A 17,414-nucleotide genomic window follows, 5' to 3' on the forward strand; every position below is an offset into this window, starting at 1 on the left:
CAACTTTGCATTAAATTGTCATTATTTACAAAATCATGCAAAGTTGGCACTTTTAATGGACTTTTAATGCAACGTAGATCATGTTTTCTCTTATACCATTTGTATATGTCTGTGTATGCAAATGTACAGTAGCAGATTTGTGTTTGAATTTAGGGAACTGACGGCTCTTCACATCTGCAAGAGGCAGTAAAGATGATATAGGGCTATTTATAAACACAAGTTACGCTCGCCGACAAAGTTTCATTGACATTCAACTTAAAAAGTTCACATTTACATAAATGCATCATTCTGCAGCAAAATGGACACACATTCCTATGTGTGTAAGTGAAACCGCGTACAAACCAGTAAACTTATTGCTAAAGCGAGCACTAAAAGAAAAAACGCGACTGCCCCTTTAAGGATAGCATATAAATCTTTATGTTGTTTAGCAAGCATGAAGTCATTCTAAATACTGCGTAATGTTATTAAAGGGTTGTGTGAATTTTTGCTTTCAAACAATAGATGAGTGAAAAGGCACGACCTTTCAGCCTTTAAAGGTTTTTGAAGACAATTAAAATATAAATGCTGATGTGACTTTCGCTCTCCGCTGTCTAAGTGCGATATTACTTTTTCATTTCTGCTTCTGTCAATCTCATTCAGTTCACCCACAAACTTCACTGAAGATAATTCACAATTTTAGTGAAGGATTTATTTATTTTTTTTGTCATTTTAATTGGGTTGTATACAAGAGGCTCATTTATACAGGGAAAAAAGGTGGAATCAATTAGGATGTTTTATTTTATGAGGAGGGATTGTAAATTGATTACAAAATTGTGTTGCCAAGTATTTAAATAAATATTTAAAAGCCGCACCACTTTCCAGGCAGTATTTATTCTTGGTCTAAACAGATAAAGTAATGTATGAATACACAAGTGCACATGAGTAAATAAAGCCAGCTTTATGAGAAAAAAAAAACACTTTATTTTAAAGACACCAGTAAAATCTGAATTCAGGCAACATTTATTAAAAAAAAAAAAAGAAAAACGTTTCAACTCATTACCTCCAGGTAAGATATTTCTGAATGTTCCATGTTGCTGTCTGTAGAGCTACCTCCCTTAAAGATGAACAAATGCTGGAATGGAGGGTTTGTTGTTGAACACAAAAGCAAAAATATTAAAAGACTCATCTTATAAAATTACGTATATATAAAAAAAGAAGAAATACATAAAAAAAACCAAATATTTCATGCCTTTTTAGTGCATCATTAGTAAGCTGCAAGAAGATGGACAGACATTCTGCATTCAGCATGCACAACTTTGAATGACTCACTTCACAAAATGCTGCATTAAGTCACCTTGTAGGTTGTGTTCAAATAAACTCAAATAAGGCACGCTGGATTCAAGTCCCATTCGCTTTTTCTTAGGATCCTGTGTTGGACTTAAACAACTTTCAAATGTGTCCAGAAAAGAAAAAAAAATCACCTCAAGCATGAAGTGTGCCCTAAACTCCACAGATCCTGTTCTGTTGGCTTTAACGTGGGTCGTACATATTGGCTAGTTTCTGAAACCGTGGTCCCCAGTCGTTGAGGTAATCGTAGTCCTGATCTCCGTCCGAGCTGCCCGAAGCGATGGAGCTGAGGCTGCCGGCCACTGAGCCTTCTCCCTCGAAGTCGTAGATCAGGGCTGTGTCGTATGGAGGCACGTTGGGATCGTTGTCTGCAGCCTCCAAGCCCTGAGAAGTGCAAAAAAACAAAAAGTTTACTAAGTTGTAAGAAAACTGGAACGACAGGTTGCAATTTTCAACAGATTTTTGGTGTAGTCTGCTTAATGTTCAGCACCATTTGGGACATCATTTAATAATGGATGTTGCATTTTTATCGTTTATTTTTTCCTCATCTTTCCATGATGAACCTCATTTCCTGTATGAAAATGTAAGTAGAACTTAATCTTTAAGCAAGAGGTCAAATTCTTTCTTGATTTTACTGAGCTAACTGAGTTAATTATGAATAAAGATTCATTTTTGATCATTTTCGACACAAAGTCTGTTCATTTGTAAAATACTCATTTGACCCTCTTTGGCATTTAGTTTTTAAGTTTATCGTTCAGCTATAGAGGCTTTTTGCCTTTGAAAGCTGAGTGATAGCTGGAGCGTCTCACTTCGTTGATGTAGTCCTCGATATCAGCGGGATCTGCAGGAGGCCGCCGGGGGTAAGTGGGGGAGGGCAGGTTGTGTGGGGCGTCCTTCCTGAGGGGCTGCTTGCCTCGAGGAAGGCCAGACCCCGGGTAGAAGGACCACGGGGCGGGAGGCGCGTCACGGGGGTTCCACAGCAGGTCAATGTTGAAGGCGTTCTGTCAAAGGTGAGACGAGGAAGCGTGTGCGCTTTGATGTTGCACTGATAACACACAGGCGGGAAAAGCAGATCTGCAAGCTTCGACCTCAGCAGGTCACCGTCACGTCTCCCGGCGAGCCTTACCTCATCCTCCTCACCGCCTCCCTGCTCGTCGTAGTTGAGGATGTTATCGCGTATGTCGTCCTCCGATTCCCCGACAAGCAGACCCGATCCTTTCTTTATGTGGTGACGTCTCCCGCAGGCATTTATAGCCACAGCCAGGAATAGCAGCACTACAAACAAGAAGCGGTCAGTTCATATTTGACCGTATTACCGCAACTAACTAAAGAAATCAGGGTTTACATCTCAGTGGACCTGAGATCCACTTTGAACTATCTATTCACATCTCATCCAGGCTTGTTTGTCACAGTTCCAAGTTTCTTTTTGTAATGTAAATGAAAGTCTGGACATGATCTACGTGAGTAGCTGTTTTGTTTTTGCAGTTATCTCCTGACTTTTCTTTTTTTATTTTTTTAAGGACATCTGCCTTACTTGACAGATATGTTTTGTTATTTTTCTAATGTTGAAGAGATGCTGAGAGGAATGTGTTTCTGAATCATGTAATTTATCCACTGGAAACAGGAAATTATGGTTTCCTAATTAAAAGTTCTATGACGCTGATTAACTTAAAAAAGTAAAACACACATTTAAAAAGCACTTCAGGTATATGCTTAGAGTAGGAACCAGAGTAGAAGTTGATAAGTTTGTTAGAGAGTTCAGTAGATTACACTGAGCTTCATTTTTCTTGGATAAACCACTTCAGCTTCCTTCAATCTGATCTTTTGATAAAAGGAACTGGATTCATTACTTTCTTCAGAGTTTAAAAAGTATTTCTTCAGCACGGCACTTACCAAGTAGAAGAACACCAGATGCAATGATAATAATGAGAGCAATGAAGCTGATTCCCACTCTGGAGCCTAAGAAAGCCCCCGCCTCAGATCTACAGTCACCATAGGAGTCACACAGACATGCGGTGACGTTGACTTGACTTAAAGCGCTCTGAGATGGGCTGCCGGAGTCTGTGACCCACACTGTGACTGCATACTCTCCAGCTTCCAGCTCTACAGTGGGCCGGAGGATGGCATGAGTATCTGGAGCAGCAAATATGGAGAAAGAAAAAAATATGAGGACACAGGATTCGTCATGTATCTACGCCCCCGCCCCCCCCAGACTTCACTTTCCTACCGTTGACTTTAGTGACAGTCCAGTTTGACAACGAAGAGTCAGGAATGACAAAAATGAAGGGAGCGGCATGTGGAGAACGATCTTCATCCACAGCAGTTAGTAAAAAACCAGGAGTCCTTCTGCTGCCACCCGCGCATAAGAAACGGCTCAAAGGGAGGAGCTGGGGAGGGAAGTCATTGGTTTCCTCCAGGATGATGTTCACTGCTGCAGAGGCTGAAGCACCACCGGCATCTGCACAAGCGAGCATGAATAGAAAACATCACAACAGTAGAAAATCTACAACGTAGATATGTGATCATAAACATTTCAGACATTTAAAACCCCACAATTTCTAAAGGCAGACAATGTGAAGCACGTCAAACTAATGACCCACAAATATAGTCATATACTCTTAACTCCTTACGGCCTTATTTAAACTAAATTATCCGGTCAAACATGTCCTAAACTAAATAAAAGTTATTCACTTAAATGTAGTACATAGCTTACAAAACACTTAAACAGTTTTTGGTCAATTTTTCAGCCAAATTAGATACAACTGGCATAACTCTGGCCACTAGGTGGCAGCAGAAGCGCTTTAATACTATCATTGGTTAATGTGTTGATTAAGTTCCATAAAGTTATTATTTATTAAACTTTTAAAGGTAAGTACATCCTTTTAACCATAGAGATGTACAAAATGAATGAAGCCCTTGAATTTAGGAGGGATACTTTCTCAGTTACTGTATGCTTTATATGATGTACATGTACTCGTTTACTAAGTACCTCTGAAAACAGTTTGAAAGTGAATTCAAAGTTTGCAGATTTTACTTAAGGAGGAGGATTTTTGTTATCAGCTTCTTTTTTGTTGTTGATTCTAAATGTAAGTGATTGTTTATTGCCGATACCATAAAAAAACACCTTTAGAGATGTCTGTGTTGTTTATGTGAACAGACCTGTAACCTTGATGACTGCACTGTAAATGTTGTTTTTGACATGTGGGGATCTCATGTTGAAGGACCTTCTGAGGAAAATGTTTCCCGTTTCTCGGTTGATGTCCAGCCACCCCTCAGGGTCTTGGCTAATTTCAAATCTTATACCACAAACAGAATGGGAAAATCAGTCAATATTCCTTATTGATATGTGGAGATTCGTCTCTTCTGAGGTGCTGAGGTCCGTAGTTACTTACCTCAGTTCAGAATGGTCTGGGTCTGAGGCAATGCTGCTTTTGAGCAGCTTTCCGGGTTTCTCGTTCTCGGGGACCTGGATCAGTATGGGGTTCTCCTTAAAATACGGAGCCTCATTCTCGTTGACAACTGTGACTGACACAGTGGCAGAGCTCAGAGGTAAGTTGGGCGCCTTGATGCTCAGAGGATTGATATTTTCCACAGTAAGAATCAAGGTGTGCTCCCTTTTGACTTCATAATCCAGGGGCTGCAACACAGCACAGAAAAGATCATTTTTATAGCTTTGCTGCTGGACAGTAGGGATGTATACAACATGTTTACCTACTTTATGTTATGTAAATTTCAATTAAAAGCATAATGCAAAAACATAAACCCCATCAAAGAACATTGCTTGTTCAACTTTTGGTTTACATATGAACCAGTAGATGGTAGTATTTAGTTGTGTCTGACAAGCTCTGCTGTCTAGGAAAGGAAAATCTTTCCTTTGCTGCACAGATTGTCACTCTGAAACTATTTTGAAAGATGCTTGAAATTTTAAATTATAAAGGTACTTTCTAAAAAATCTTGTGCTTTGCAAAAAAAAAAAAAAAACTGTTCTTAGTCTGCAAAGTCACAGGCAATTTCACACAACCTATTTTTTTCATTTGTTCTCCTGCCAGCTAATGTGGGTTTTAATTTTTATAAATTCTGTACATTAACAGGAGAAAATGACAAATTCCTAAGAAATCAAATATTATCAAGAAAAAGGGAGAGCATATAGCTGTAACTTATTTTTAATTTTTTTTTCAACAATCCAAATCTTGTGAGGCTTTAACCCATCTAAAGTTCCCCTTAAACTTTTAAGTTTTAAAACATTTTCCATTTCAAACACAAAGTACAAATTTGATTAAAGTGAATAAAAAGTAAAAAATAAAGCAATGTTTGGATCTTGAGTCACTTAAATGCTTCAATGCCATCAATCCTAATCCGTCCCTAGAAAATGCTTCCCGGGTCGCATACCTTCACCACAGTCAGGATTCCCTGGTTGGTGACTGGATCTGTCTGGATGGCAAAGTTTCCAAATGGGTCATGAGACACCGTGTATTTGACCTCCCAGTTTCCTGTTCCAGGGTCGTCTCTGTCTGTCACGCTCACTCGGCCAATCTCCACGTTGTAAACGTTCTCCAGTGCCTCAATGTTGTACTACAGGCAGAGCCAAAAACACAAATCAGAAGATTTAACTAATGTCATTGCTTCCAGCTTATACAGTAACAATGTGGAAGCCACATTGGGTTGTGATCCATTAGCTCAAACTCACTGAGGTAGGGTGGAACTGGGGTGCATGGTTGTTGATATCCGATATGGTGATGATGGCTACAGCATCACTGATTAATCCGTCGCCCCCCATATCAGCAACCCGCAGCTTTAGCTTGAACTCCTTCACCACCTGGAACACATTACAGCATGTTGAGAGGAATCAATCAAGCCGTGATTATAACTATTCAACAAAACCTATTGGGCCAGAGGTCAGGAGAATAAATGCATTGCACATGCATAAGAATATTTCATTTCTGCCATATTTACAGTATTTGATTAATAGTCAATATTGGAAAAAAGATCATAGCAATAATTCATTATGCTCTGTGTACAAATCTTTCTGATCTTTAAAATCAGGTTGTTAGCGTCCCACCATGGTGCCAGATCTCGAAAGTTTTTCTTAATGTGTAGTTTTACTGATGTTTAAAATGTACAAACCAAGAGGAACATGGTAGTGCTCATCCTCGATACAGTCCTCATTGCACAATGTTCAAATTCGGTGTTTCCTTTTATCCGCCAGTATCTCTGTGTTTTATTTACCTCTCGGTCCAGGCCCACATCTCTGGTGTAAATAGCTCCTGTTTGGTTGTTAATACCAAACATAGTCTTGTTTACAGCATTGGGAGGAATGCTCTCCTGACCGACGATGGAGAAGCCCAGCGCTGCGTTTTCTGTCATCGGGTCATCTGCATCTGTGGCTGAGACTGACATCACCAATGTTCCTGTCGAGGAGATTTGAAAGTTTCAGCCAGAGAGTGAACTGTGTGTTTGACTTAGCAGTGGAACGATTAAGCTGCTCTGATTATTGTGTCTGAAGTTGCAGCTAGATGCACGAAGACACAACATAGGATACAAATTGCTTCAAAAATGGTGAGATTGTTCAAGATATGACGACTGACATTTGTTTCGTTGCCATGTCACCATGTTTGCTGATAGTTCTTAAAATGAGTATGATTCACATTGTTCCTCCGATGGGCTTTAAAATCAGCACCTAGTCGCCATGACAAATGATCTCATGAGTGACATGCTGCAAGTGTATGTAAATGCGAGAAAAAAAATGTGAAAAGCAAAGGTTTTACTATTTTGCGTTAAGTCCTTCAGTGGAACTCAGTCTTTCTTCACACCTGAATAAGTTTTGGTTGCGCATTTACACCAGCACCTTGTAGCCTGGTAAAAATCAGCCCCTTGTGCTACACTTTGCTTCCTACAGAGGATCTGGGGTCTATTTTTAGGTGATTTATATGTATGTCTGGTCATCTAATCTCATCAGAGTAGTAATTTAGATGTTAGCATACAACAAAAAAAAAACAATACAATAATAATGAGCTAACGTGAGTACAATAGGCTGAAGGAGACTGGATTGAACTGCTGCTTTATCATGACTCCTGACACACGCCTCTTTCACCTTGTTACTTTTGACCTGACATTTATGTAAAACTATTTACTTAATGGGTACAAAACAGTGAAAAACCTGCCAGATTTTATAAAGTACTTGTCGTTTGGGGTTGTATGTTTTTAAATCACGTGCCTTAAATAAGGGTGACAATATAGTGTTTAAAACTTAAGGTGACTTTTTAAAGAACAACAAAAAGACAAGAATTGTCAGCCTTTGAATAATGTCTTCCTGTACCTGGGACAGAGAACTCCTGGACTGACCCAAAAAACTGCTTTTGGGTGAAAACGGGCTTGTTGTCGTTCTGATCCAGCACCACTATCTCGATGGTTGTGGGGTTCTCCAGTCTTTCTCCGCTGGGGGACAGGGCGAATGCCTTCAGCTGCACAGACACACAGCAAGAAGTATTTTTTAATTACATGTGTGATTTATGAAGTTATTCCTCAGGTTTTCCACAAAGGACAAATCAAACAGCAGACAAGTATTTTTATATGTATGAGAAATGACCTGGCAGAAAAATAAAGTGAACATACATTCATGAAATGCTCGGATATCTCTCCCGAGATGCCCGTAACAGCCCGGGAAAACTGACCTCTAACCGTTTGTGCTGGTGTTTGACACAATGATATGTGAACTCAGGCAGAAACAGGAACTGGAAACACATGCAAACTCCTACAGAAACGCTTTACGGTGTATGGCGAGCTGCTCTGGGTGATCGTTCTTTAATGAGGTCTTACCGTAAAGCTGCGGTGCTGCTCTCTGTCCAGCGGCCTCTTGCTCCTGATCATTCCTGTTTTATCATCAATCTCAAACAGGTTTTTGGGCTCCTGGTCCACCCCTGGTCCCTCTAGCTTGTAGATCACCTCTCCTGAGAAGATCTTGTCTGATTTGATCTGGGCAGAAAAACAAGAAAAAAGTTGCAGGTCATTAAAACCCCGCAGGAAGCCGGCTAGCAGGACTGCAGAGAATCTGCTCCGAACACCAGATGTGAACACGGGGGACAGCAAGTCTGGAGTGTTTAAACTCAGAAGGTCCTTCGGGATTTCAGACTAATAATAACAAGGAGTCATTTTCTGGATTTTGTTTCCATTTCTTCTGATTTGTTTGTACGGCACTTTTTAAAAGTAACTCAGTGGCTCTGCTTGAGCTGAAAGATTTACACCAGCAGTCTGCGTCAATTCTAACATGATATTTATATTTCATCTGCCCATTTTAAACACCATTTTCACTCCAGCAGAAAAGTATTCATCACTCACCTTGATGAAGCCTTCAAATAATGTAATTAAAACAAACTAAAATAAACAAAGTATAAAATGGATTTACTTTGTGGTTCTGGATCAACATTTATTACATCACACACGTTAGCGTCAAAGCTGACGTCATGGATGAACTTGATGTTTTCACATCAGGAACATATAAAAACTGAAATAAATAAATAATTTCAGCTCAAATTATTCCAATAAATGGTTCTGAATTGTTTAAAACATTGTGACTAAGTACAAAAAGTTAAATCTGAGTAGTTTTTTTTACTTAAGTTTCTTAACATTCAATACATTTTGGTATATTCTTCTAAAACTCAGAGGCGCCTACCACTGAGAAATTAGTTCAGGAACTTAAACCCTACAAAAGATAAAGATAACCAGAGTAAATAAATGGGGAGTTTTCAAATGATTACATTTATTAGTGAAAACTACATCCGCATCCAATCTGCCTTCCCTGTTAAGTTGCAAATTAACTTTGATTTAGGATCTGCCTGGCTTTCTTTGATTGACATAACTTTGAATTTTGCCTTCTCCCCCCGAAAAATTCCTCAAGGATGAAGTTTGTGGTGAAAAAAAAAAATGTAGATAGTTTGATGCCTTTGTCCTGTAATTTACAATGAGTGTAAAAATGATTGCGTTGCTGACAACTGCTCATGTAAATGCTTTGATGTGACAATTTTACCTGGACCAGGTTCTCAGGAACAACTTTGCTGTTCTCTGAAACTCTGATGGGGGGGATGATCCAGTCTCTCTTGACTCTTATCATCCCTTTTCCTCGATTTCTCCAGAGGTAAAGGGCGTGAGGGTCCTGCTGTGCCTCACTGTGGCGATACTCAGCAGAGCTGCAGACCTTGAGGAAATATGGTTGGCAGTAAGTCAGGTCAAAGTTGAAGCTGAAATACAATTTTAAACTTCAGAGACCTACGCTAATTTAAGATATACACTATATAGTCACACATATTCGCAGCTGCTTAATTTCCTGCTATGCTTTGATTTTCCCTATGGTCAGACAGAATGGATAACTAATGTGGAATCTGTTCAGCTTCATGTTTCACCCACTAAAATCAGCTTTTGCCACCTTGCTTTGATCTGGGTGCAAAATTATTTCAGGACAAGGAAACACTAACGCTCATACTCTTTTTTTACAAACTCTCCATCATCACATTGCTGTCAGGAGCGCAATCACACATAGACGCACACACACATGAAACACACACACCCACAGCAGCTGTCGACAATGGATTTAGATCCTCTGCTTTCCCACCCGCACTCACAAATTCCCCTTTATGCTCAAGCTCTGCACCTGACTGGGAGTTTGGGATCACCTTACGGATTTGCTCCGCTGTACGAATTCCACAGGCACACTCATTTGCGCACTTTCTCACACTGTGGGATCACATGTACACTATATGCATGACCACCAACCAAACACCCACTCCCACGCATAAGATCATGTGCGTGTTTCCTTTGGTCGCTTCCTGCTCGTCTCTGGGATTTCACTGGAGTCAGCGCTACTTCTCACATGTTTAACAGCTCAAAGGCGTAATCCTCCGGACAAGGAGAACGTGCTCATTTCTGTGTTTTCACTCAGACGTAACTGAATACTGACGTCCCAATGCATGCATACCCTAATTGTGAATAAATCTTCAGGATGTGGCATAATACGAATGGACCGAGATCTTGGGTGCGCTGCACAGATCAGCTGTCGTGCTGCTGCACAGTGCAGGGAAGAACGGCAACCATGACTGGCATCTGCAGGCCGAGTCAGAGGGAGGCTAATCTTAGACCGTTTTATATCCCCGACCTCCATATATTTAACTCATTCTGTCCATTAACATCCCTCCCCCCCACTCTGACACGTTTACACCCACATTCCAGTAGTCCCCGTCACCCTCACAGGTTCCTTATGGTGTTTATATATTTCCATATTTAACACCTGGCTTTTATTACTTCCTCACTGTAAAACATGTTCCGAGTATCTACTCAGTCTCAAAGTCAATAGCAGCTGATTTCCAGTTGTGTTTGTAATTATTGAACTTAGTAAAACGTCTTATGCTTTATGAAAATGAGCACATTTAAGCTTCGAGGATCACCGTTTTACTTTGAGAATATGGATGAGTTACTGGTTAAAAATAACTGAGTTAATGAAACATTTACACTCCTTTGTGACAGGTAGTCGGGGGAGTTTATGATCGGAGATTAATTACTTATTAGGATGATGGGAATACAATCAATTTTACATCAATATTTTCGTCATAACAGGTCAATGGCTTGGTAAAGCCTAAAAATCATGTAAATGACTCATCCTAGAACCAAAGTACAATGGGCTCCAGGCACAACATAAAACATCCCAATGCAACCAATCAAATCAAGTTTGTTGCCAATCTTTGTACTTAAGACTTTTACATACCAGCAAAGCTTCATCCACCTCGCGTCTCTTAATTTTTTGCAATAAATCGCGGAAAGTTCAACTAAACTTTCCTTAAATTGTTAAAATCTTCAAACTGGTGGACTGTCCTGCAGTTTAGAGCAAAGTTTTTTTTTTTAAGGAAATGTAATGTAGAAAAGTGACTTAATGTGAGTTTTTTTTTTTTTTTGGTGCATGTAAGTTGTTGCCACAAACATAAAATAGTAATAATTTTAAAGAGACACATAATTATTGACACACATAAAGAAGTGAAATTTTATCGTTACATGAGGAAGAACACCGTTTGGAGAAATGGAAAATATGGAAATTATGTTCAGATCAATTTGCCAAAAGCAAGCCTTATAAGTACAGTAAAGTTATTCTGCAGATGGCTTGACAAATGAACAATGAAGGAAACAATTCACACAGTAAAAAATAACTTTATACACCACATTGTTAGGAGAATAAAGCATTTTGGAGTAGAGTTATGATATGTCATGTTTCCAAGTTTAATGGACAAAGGTTTTCCATTATACACAACGGCCACAACGAGTTCCAGCTTTTCCGGATCTTGAGACACAGAAAGGAGAACAGAAACGCTTACAAGCACCTAAAAGTACCAAACAGGCAGCTTGTAAATTCACACACTTCCTGTCAGAGCGCCATACTTTAGAAAACATGACATTGTGCTGTGCACAGTGGCTCCTCTGAGTATCTGCACACTGTTGTAATGCTTTTACCAGACAAGGATGCAGTACCAGCAAAGTGTCACGTTACCAATTAGACCAGTGAGGGTCTTTTTTCTGACAGGCCGGGTGATGACACCACATGCTGCAGGTTAACTGTTTCAGAGCCTTTTCCCAGATACTCTGACTGCTCTGCCTCCCAGACGAGTCCACATCTTGTTTGGGGATGATTTGGTCTCACAACAACAAAAGGGGAGGATTATTTGGCAGGATAATCTTCCCCAAATTCAAGAATGACCGCACTTTCCCAGTGGTGTTTTGAGAGGAACATTAAGACAGATTAAGCTAAGAGATCTCATTCTCTTAGGGGAAAACATAGGGTTCTCTTTAATCAAACACCCCAACACTTTCAGTTTTATTTGCAGTGACAACTTTCTTGTTATGTTTTACATAACATGAAAAAAAAATCAGGTTTATATGGTTCACATGTAGTCCAAAGTGACATTCACAGACAGTCTATCAAACGTCTCTGATGTAAATTTTCTTTTCAGAAAACAGAACTGAAATATAAAATGGAAACCAAACACTCGCCTGACATCACAGTGGGGGAGCAGCTGCATAGCGAGGGGAACACAGATGTGATGTAGCGTTATGGTTTGCAGCAATCAAGATGGTGACGATAATCAAGGCAGCAGCAAGTCAGAAGACCATTTAGGATTCATATTTGACGGGAGCACCAAAGAGAACATTAATACTATTTTCAGGGCAGATATAGAGGAGTGCAGGAACAACGATAGAAAGATGAGCCATTTACTCACTGAACAGCAGCAGAGGGAAAGGCTGGGGAACTTATTTTGGAAAGTTGAAAGTATTTTTTTTATATAATTTTGGATAATATATGATGTAGGGATGGGTGTTTGTAGTTGTTGAGTGCTGTGGGGTGGATTTGTGTTTTTATTTCTTTCTACATTAGAGTAACTGACAAACAATACAGACTTGAGAAGACCTTAAAACTGTCCTGGTTTTCATTTACACTGTTTTATTATTAAAGTGATGAAAAAGCCTGCTGCAAAACATTACTCATATGTTTTATGATATGTCTGAGGATATCTTGCTGAATGAAAACCCCATTCAGTAAGCTCACATAAGGCTTACTGAATGATGCTTTCAGGATGACATCGCCTTTTAAAGTTTGCAGACATAAACAAAAGGTTCTGCTGCATCTGCATTGCGTCTTTTTCTCTCGTCTGCAAATTTAACAGTCACTCAACAACTTGAGTCAGTTACATGACTTAGCAGAGGCAGACTGTCTCCTTGGCCAAAGGCCAAAGGTTCGACAGGTGCAGAAGCCAGCCAGCTCCTCAGCCACACATTAAGCCAGTCTGTCATTCTCTGAGGGCCCCACAAACACACTCTTTGCTAAGTCATGTTAGCTTGCAATGAGCGGAGCATTCTATTTATGATCCCTCTACAAGTATGTCCATTTACCATGGAGCAAATGTCTGAGCTTCAAGAATGCAGAGCAAGGTCATGGCTTTAAACTGAATAAAAGTGGAAGATTAGATCTTCCCCTCTTGTTGCTCGAATGAAAACATTATATATATATATATATATATATATATATATTAGTTAGCACAAAATACAATGTTGGAGAAAAATCACTGATTGAAACAAGTAGCAAATGTAAAGCTTGTTTTGTGTGATAAAATAAAAAAATATATGTTTTTTCAGAAAAATCTGGAGACGAGGAGACAAAGTTTTTCACAGGCAAGGAACTCCAAATAGGGTTTTCACACAGCTCTTGAAAGTTGTTTGATTACATATTAAAAAAATAAATAAAATAAAAATAAAAAAAACGGTGCAACTGGAAACTCCATCATGACTTTGCAGCTGGCTTACTCTAATGCAGGACCTTCAGATCAACTGAGCAGCTAGTCTTCCATTTCTCAGTCTGTAAAAAAATAATGAGGTAACACACAGCAAAGGAAATTAACTGCTTTGTTCATGTGACCCATTTCATGAAGCGGACGTAGTTTCGGTAACCTTTGCTCCTTCTGAAACTCTAGGAAGTTAAAAACAGTCTGCAGGTAACGGGCGAGGCGTAAATTTAGACTCGAAATTCTCTGACTGACTCGTTTCGAATGAATGAGACCACAGCGCCAGCTGGTCACTGCTGCACACTCTGGATTCATACCTGATTTCATGGTCCAGGAGTAACCCACGACTAGTCTTTCCACAAGGAGGCCCAAATGGTGTCACGTGTGCATCTGGCAACAGCTGTGGGTTCTGCCCACTCCCCACCACAACAAACACCCAACAGGCCTGAACCTCTCGCTTCAAGCACAACTAAAAGGTATCAGGTGACACATATGAAAGCCTCAGCTTGACTGAGAGGTGTTAATGGCTACAAGGATTTCATTTTGGTCGTTAACTTATTAGAGAACTTTTTTTTTTTTTTGGCTTTTGAGCCATTATTTAGAAGAGAAGCAGCAGAGAAAATGTTTTGTTTTTTTTGTCCAACACCATCACGTACGATCCACCGTAAAAAGAAAATAGAATGCTGTGTGGCTGAATGTTTTGGACAGTTTCTGACAATCTTTCTAAAGTTTTATTTGAACTTTTGTATTTTTTTTTTCCCCCCACACATTTTCAGTCCAGTGGCAAAGTATTTTCAAAGAGAATTTACTTTTGTTTGCTGATGCATTTAACTCTCCAGGTTTTAGAGGGAATGTGATAAAAATGATGATGATCAGAAAAGGCGTGGATCTTTATTGTCTACTTCAACACACCTGAGTCAAATAATGACATCACTGGCAGGAAGGAAAACGGAGAACTTGATAGCCAACTGAGCCATTTGATTTAGGTCTGTTGGACCGGAGGCACATCTAAAAGCTGCAGGACACCGACCCTGGAGGACTGGAGCCGATCGCCTCTGAGCTGAAGGATGAGTCATCTTAAAAGTGCTGTCTGTGTCTGGCCTCTGCTGGATTTTCCCCCTCTTTCTAAAAGGGACAACTGGTCACTGCTGCACCCTCTATATACAGAAACTATTTTCTGTCTACAGTTTTGTAGGACTCCTTCCACTTTTTAAATTTTAAACTCAGACCCCACAAAATCTTGCCATGAATATCAAAACAGCCACAGTTCAAAGAAAAATCTAAAAGATGTCCAGAAAGGAAGAAGAATAATGTATTCAAAACACTTTAAAGGTTCACAAGGAGGTTTGACTGCCTGGAAGAAGATAATAAAGAAATTAAGAAAAGTTTTAAAGCTTTAAGACACACTGAGGGAAAAGATATTACTGAACAAACAGTCTTATCCAGGTGGGAACATTATTTTTTATTTTAAACCCTAAGATGGGGTTTATGGTCTTTTTCCAAAAATTGTAAAATAACAGTACTGAAGCTTTTTCATATTCAGCATTGTGGAACAGAGCCATTTCACTTTTTTGTTTTTGTTTTACATCTGCACAAACTTAGATCACACTACAAATATATTTTAGATTAGATTATTTACATCATACTTTGTGATCAGTGATGAATTCATTTTTACTAAAGATAAAAATAGAAATTTAATGATATTGAAACCCACTCAGAAAAACCTTGAAAACAGTTCTGAAATGTCCTCTTCAGTTTTTGAATGAAGTACATGGTTTGGCACACGAACTCAACTTGGAGGGAGCAAGTTAAAAATCCTGATTTAGGACTGAAAAACCTGTTTGTTCATACCTCAGATAAGGATTCCACTGAAGTTCGGAAACATGTGTCACTAATCTGTCACAATAGTTTTTTTTTTTTAAAAAAAGTGCTTTATTCTCCACAATGAGTCAAAACTGTGGACAACAAAAGAACCATCTGTTTTCGGTGACCTTTCAATCAATCGCTCCCTGGAAAGCTGCAGGAACAGTTAGCAGGCAGAAGCAAAATTCGGTAACTGAGAAGACGTGAGTCACTTGCACAGCCACTCCGACATGCACGGATCATAGCACTCCCCCTCAAGAGTCGTCGGAGGCCAATTCACTCGTCTGCTCAACCTGGGCTGAATTACTGATCCAAACAGAACGAAAAGACTGATGGCATTTGGATGTGTCGTTGGAAATAAGACAGTTTACTTTGTCATCCATTTGGAAATGTCACGCTGGCGTCTGCAGACGCGGGATGCCTCGAGTCCTCTCTGAACACATCTGGGGTCTCGTCTTCTTCAGAACACTTCATCATCCCCTCTCCGGCGTGGATGAAATGTTTAGCTCAGCCGAATGCTCTGATTGCAGAGCCGGCGTCTCGCCTCCATTGATGAAAATAAGTAGATGTTCAATTGAGGACATCATTCAGGTATAAAACATAAATTGTATATCTCAGGAGCGGGGCAGCAAGAGGTTGTTCTTTAAACAAGATCATGCTCTGCAGAAACAGGAAGCTGAAAGCAGGGGAAGGAGAGGGCAGTCGCTTCAAATGGTGCAGCTAAAGTGCAAATGGCTTATATTCACAGAAAGCAAAGTAATGCCAACTGCTATATCCTGAGGCTTGTTCTGATGATTCATTGCACTAAGAAAGTCAGAAGGCATATGTCTTTCTCCTAGCTCAAACAGCTGAGCTTTAAGGTCAAGAAAACAATTTAAAAAGGGAGAAACACCAAAGTTTAAAGGCGTTTTATCCTTTGAATCTATACACGAAGACCAACACTGAAACTTTTTACAAATGATCACATTCCGTTCATTTTTATTTACAGAGGATTCACAAGAGATGTTTGTTTTTCTTACCTGACAGACCAGCAGACTCAGCAAGCAGCTCATCAACCTCCACAAAGCCATCCTCAAAACCAGGTCTTAGAACCTCAGTCTACACAGACCTCTGACCACAGCCAGATCTTAGCCTCCTCTGTGGCTTTACTGCACAAAAAAAAACAAAAACTGGCCAAAACAGGTCAATTTCCAAACCTTTCTCTGTCTTTCCCTCTCTGTCCTTCCACCGTTGCAAGTCTGTCCTTCCTTCCCTCTCCCAGCATCTGTCTCCAACAGCTCCACCCTGTCCATAGCTGGGGTATGTCTCACAGTCGTGGGGTAAAAGGGGTTAGAATTTCAGCAGCAGGCCTCCAATGAACCCCAGCACATGTGCTGTCACTCACAGGCCTGATGGAAGAGAAAGAGAGAGAGAGGCATGAAGAGAGAAGTGGAGCAGCTGCTGGCAATGAAGACAGGAAACGGCGAACGAGGATGTTAATTTTTTTCTAAAAAGCGAGACAAGAAGGCAAAGAGTGGGATTAAAAATAAGTCGAAAGAATGATGCGAGTCCGAGTCTGCATTTTAACTTTTGTCTTTCTTTCAAGCAACATTTTTTTTTTTTGTCTGCTACTTACAAATACGTCAAACTAGATGAAAAGTATAACTGAACAATTTAGGAGTAGGGTAAAATTAATTTCTTTCCCAGATTTGGATGGAGGCATTAATACCAGAGGTTAATAACCGTGTTGCGTTTGGGCAACAGAGAGCCACACACAGTAGCAAGAAGGGAGCGCAGCTTTGAGTTGGAACAGGGAAACAGATGGTCTGGATCTGTCTTAAAGCCTAAAAATATTCAGCACCTCAGAAGATCAAAACAACACCACATTGTTTTCATTCATGAGTTGAGAGCACGGGTCACTTTTCAAAAACTAAC

At 39.8% G+C, this 17,414-nt stretch overlaps 1 protein-coding gene across 1 annotated transcript; it reads right to left on the reverse strand.

Moving 5' to 3' along the window:
- Positions 1-73: 73 nt before the first annotated feature.
- Positions 74-16,902, reverse strand: cdh15 (cadherin 15, type 1, M-cadherin (myotubule)). Its single transcript, XM_007553893.2, has 14 exons — positions 16,520-16,902; positions 9,350-9,517; positions 8,143-8,298; positions 7,643-7,787; positions 6,553-6,734; positions 6,014-6,142; positions 5,716-5,898; positions 4,719-4,963; positions 4,486-4,622; positions 3,554-3,784; positions 3,220-3,459; positions 2,453-2,601; positions 2,136-2,327; positions 74-1,710 (listed from the first exon to the last, which is right to left on the reverse strand). Exons 1-14 carry the CDS (start codon positions 16,568-16,570, stop codon positions 1,510-1,512), a joined length of 2,409 nt encoding a protein of 802 aa, XP_007553955.1. The 5' UTR covers positions 16,571-16,902; the 3' UTR covers positions 74-1,509.
- Positions 16,903-17,414: the final 512 nt, after the last annotated feature.

Source organism: Poecilia formosa, unplaced genomic scaffold (genome assembly GCF_000485575.1).
Source record: "Poecilia formosa unplaced genomic scaffold, Poecilia_formosa-5.1.2 Scaffold60, whole genome shotgun sequence".
NCBI lineage: Eukaryota > Metazoa > Chordata > Actinopteri > Cyprinodontiformes > Poeciliidae > Poecilia > Poecilia formosa.

Excerpts from the sequence above, each read along its gene's own strand:
- cdh15 (XM_007553893.2), bottom strand. The coding sequence starts at position 16,570 with ATGGCTTTGTGGAGGTTGATGAGCTGCTTGCTGAGTCTGCTGGTCTGT. Across the intron at positions 5,899-6,013 it reads CCCAGTTCCACCCTACCTCA|TACAACATTGAGGCACTGGA; the intron begins GTGAGTTTGAGC and ends CTCTGCCTGTAG. Across the intron at positions 1,711-2,135 it reads TCGAGGACTACATCAACGAA|GGCTTGGAGGCTGCAGACAA; the intron begins GTGAGACGCTCC and ends TGCACTTCTCAG.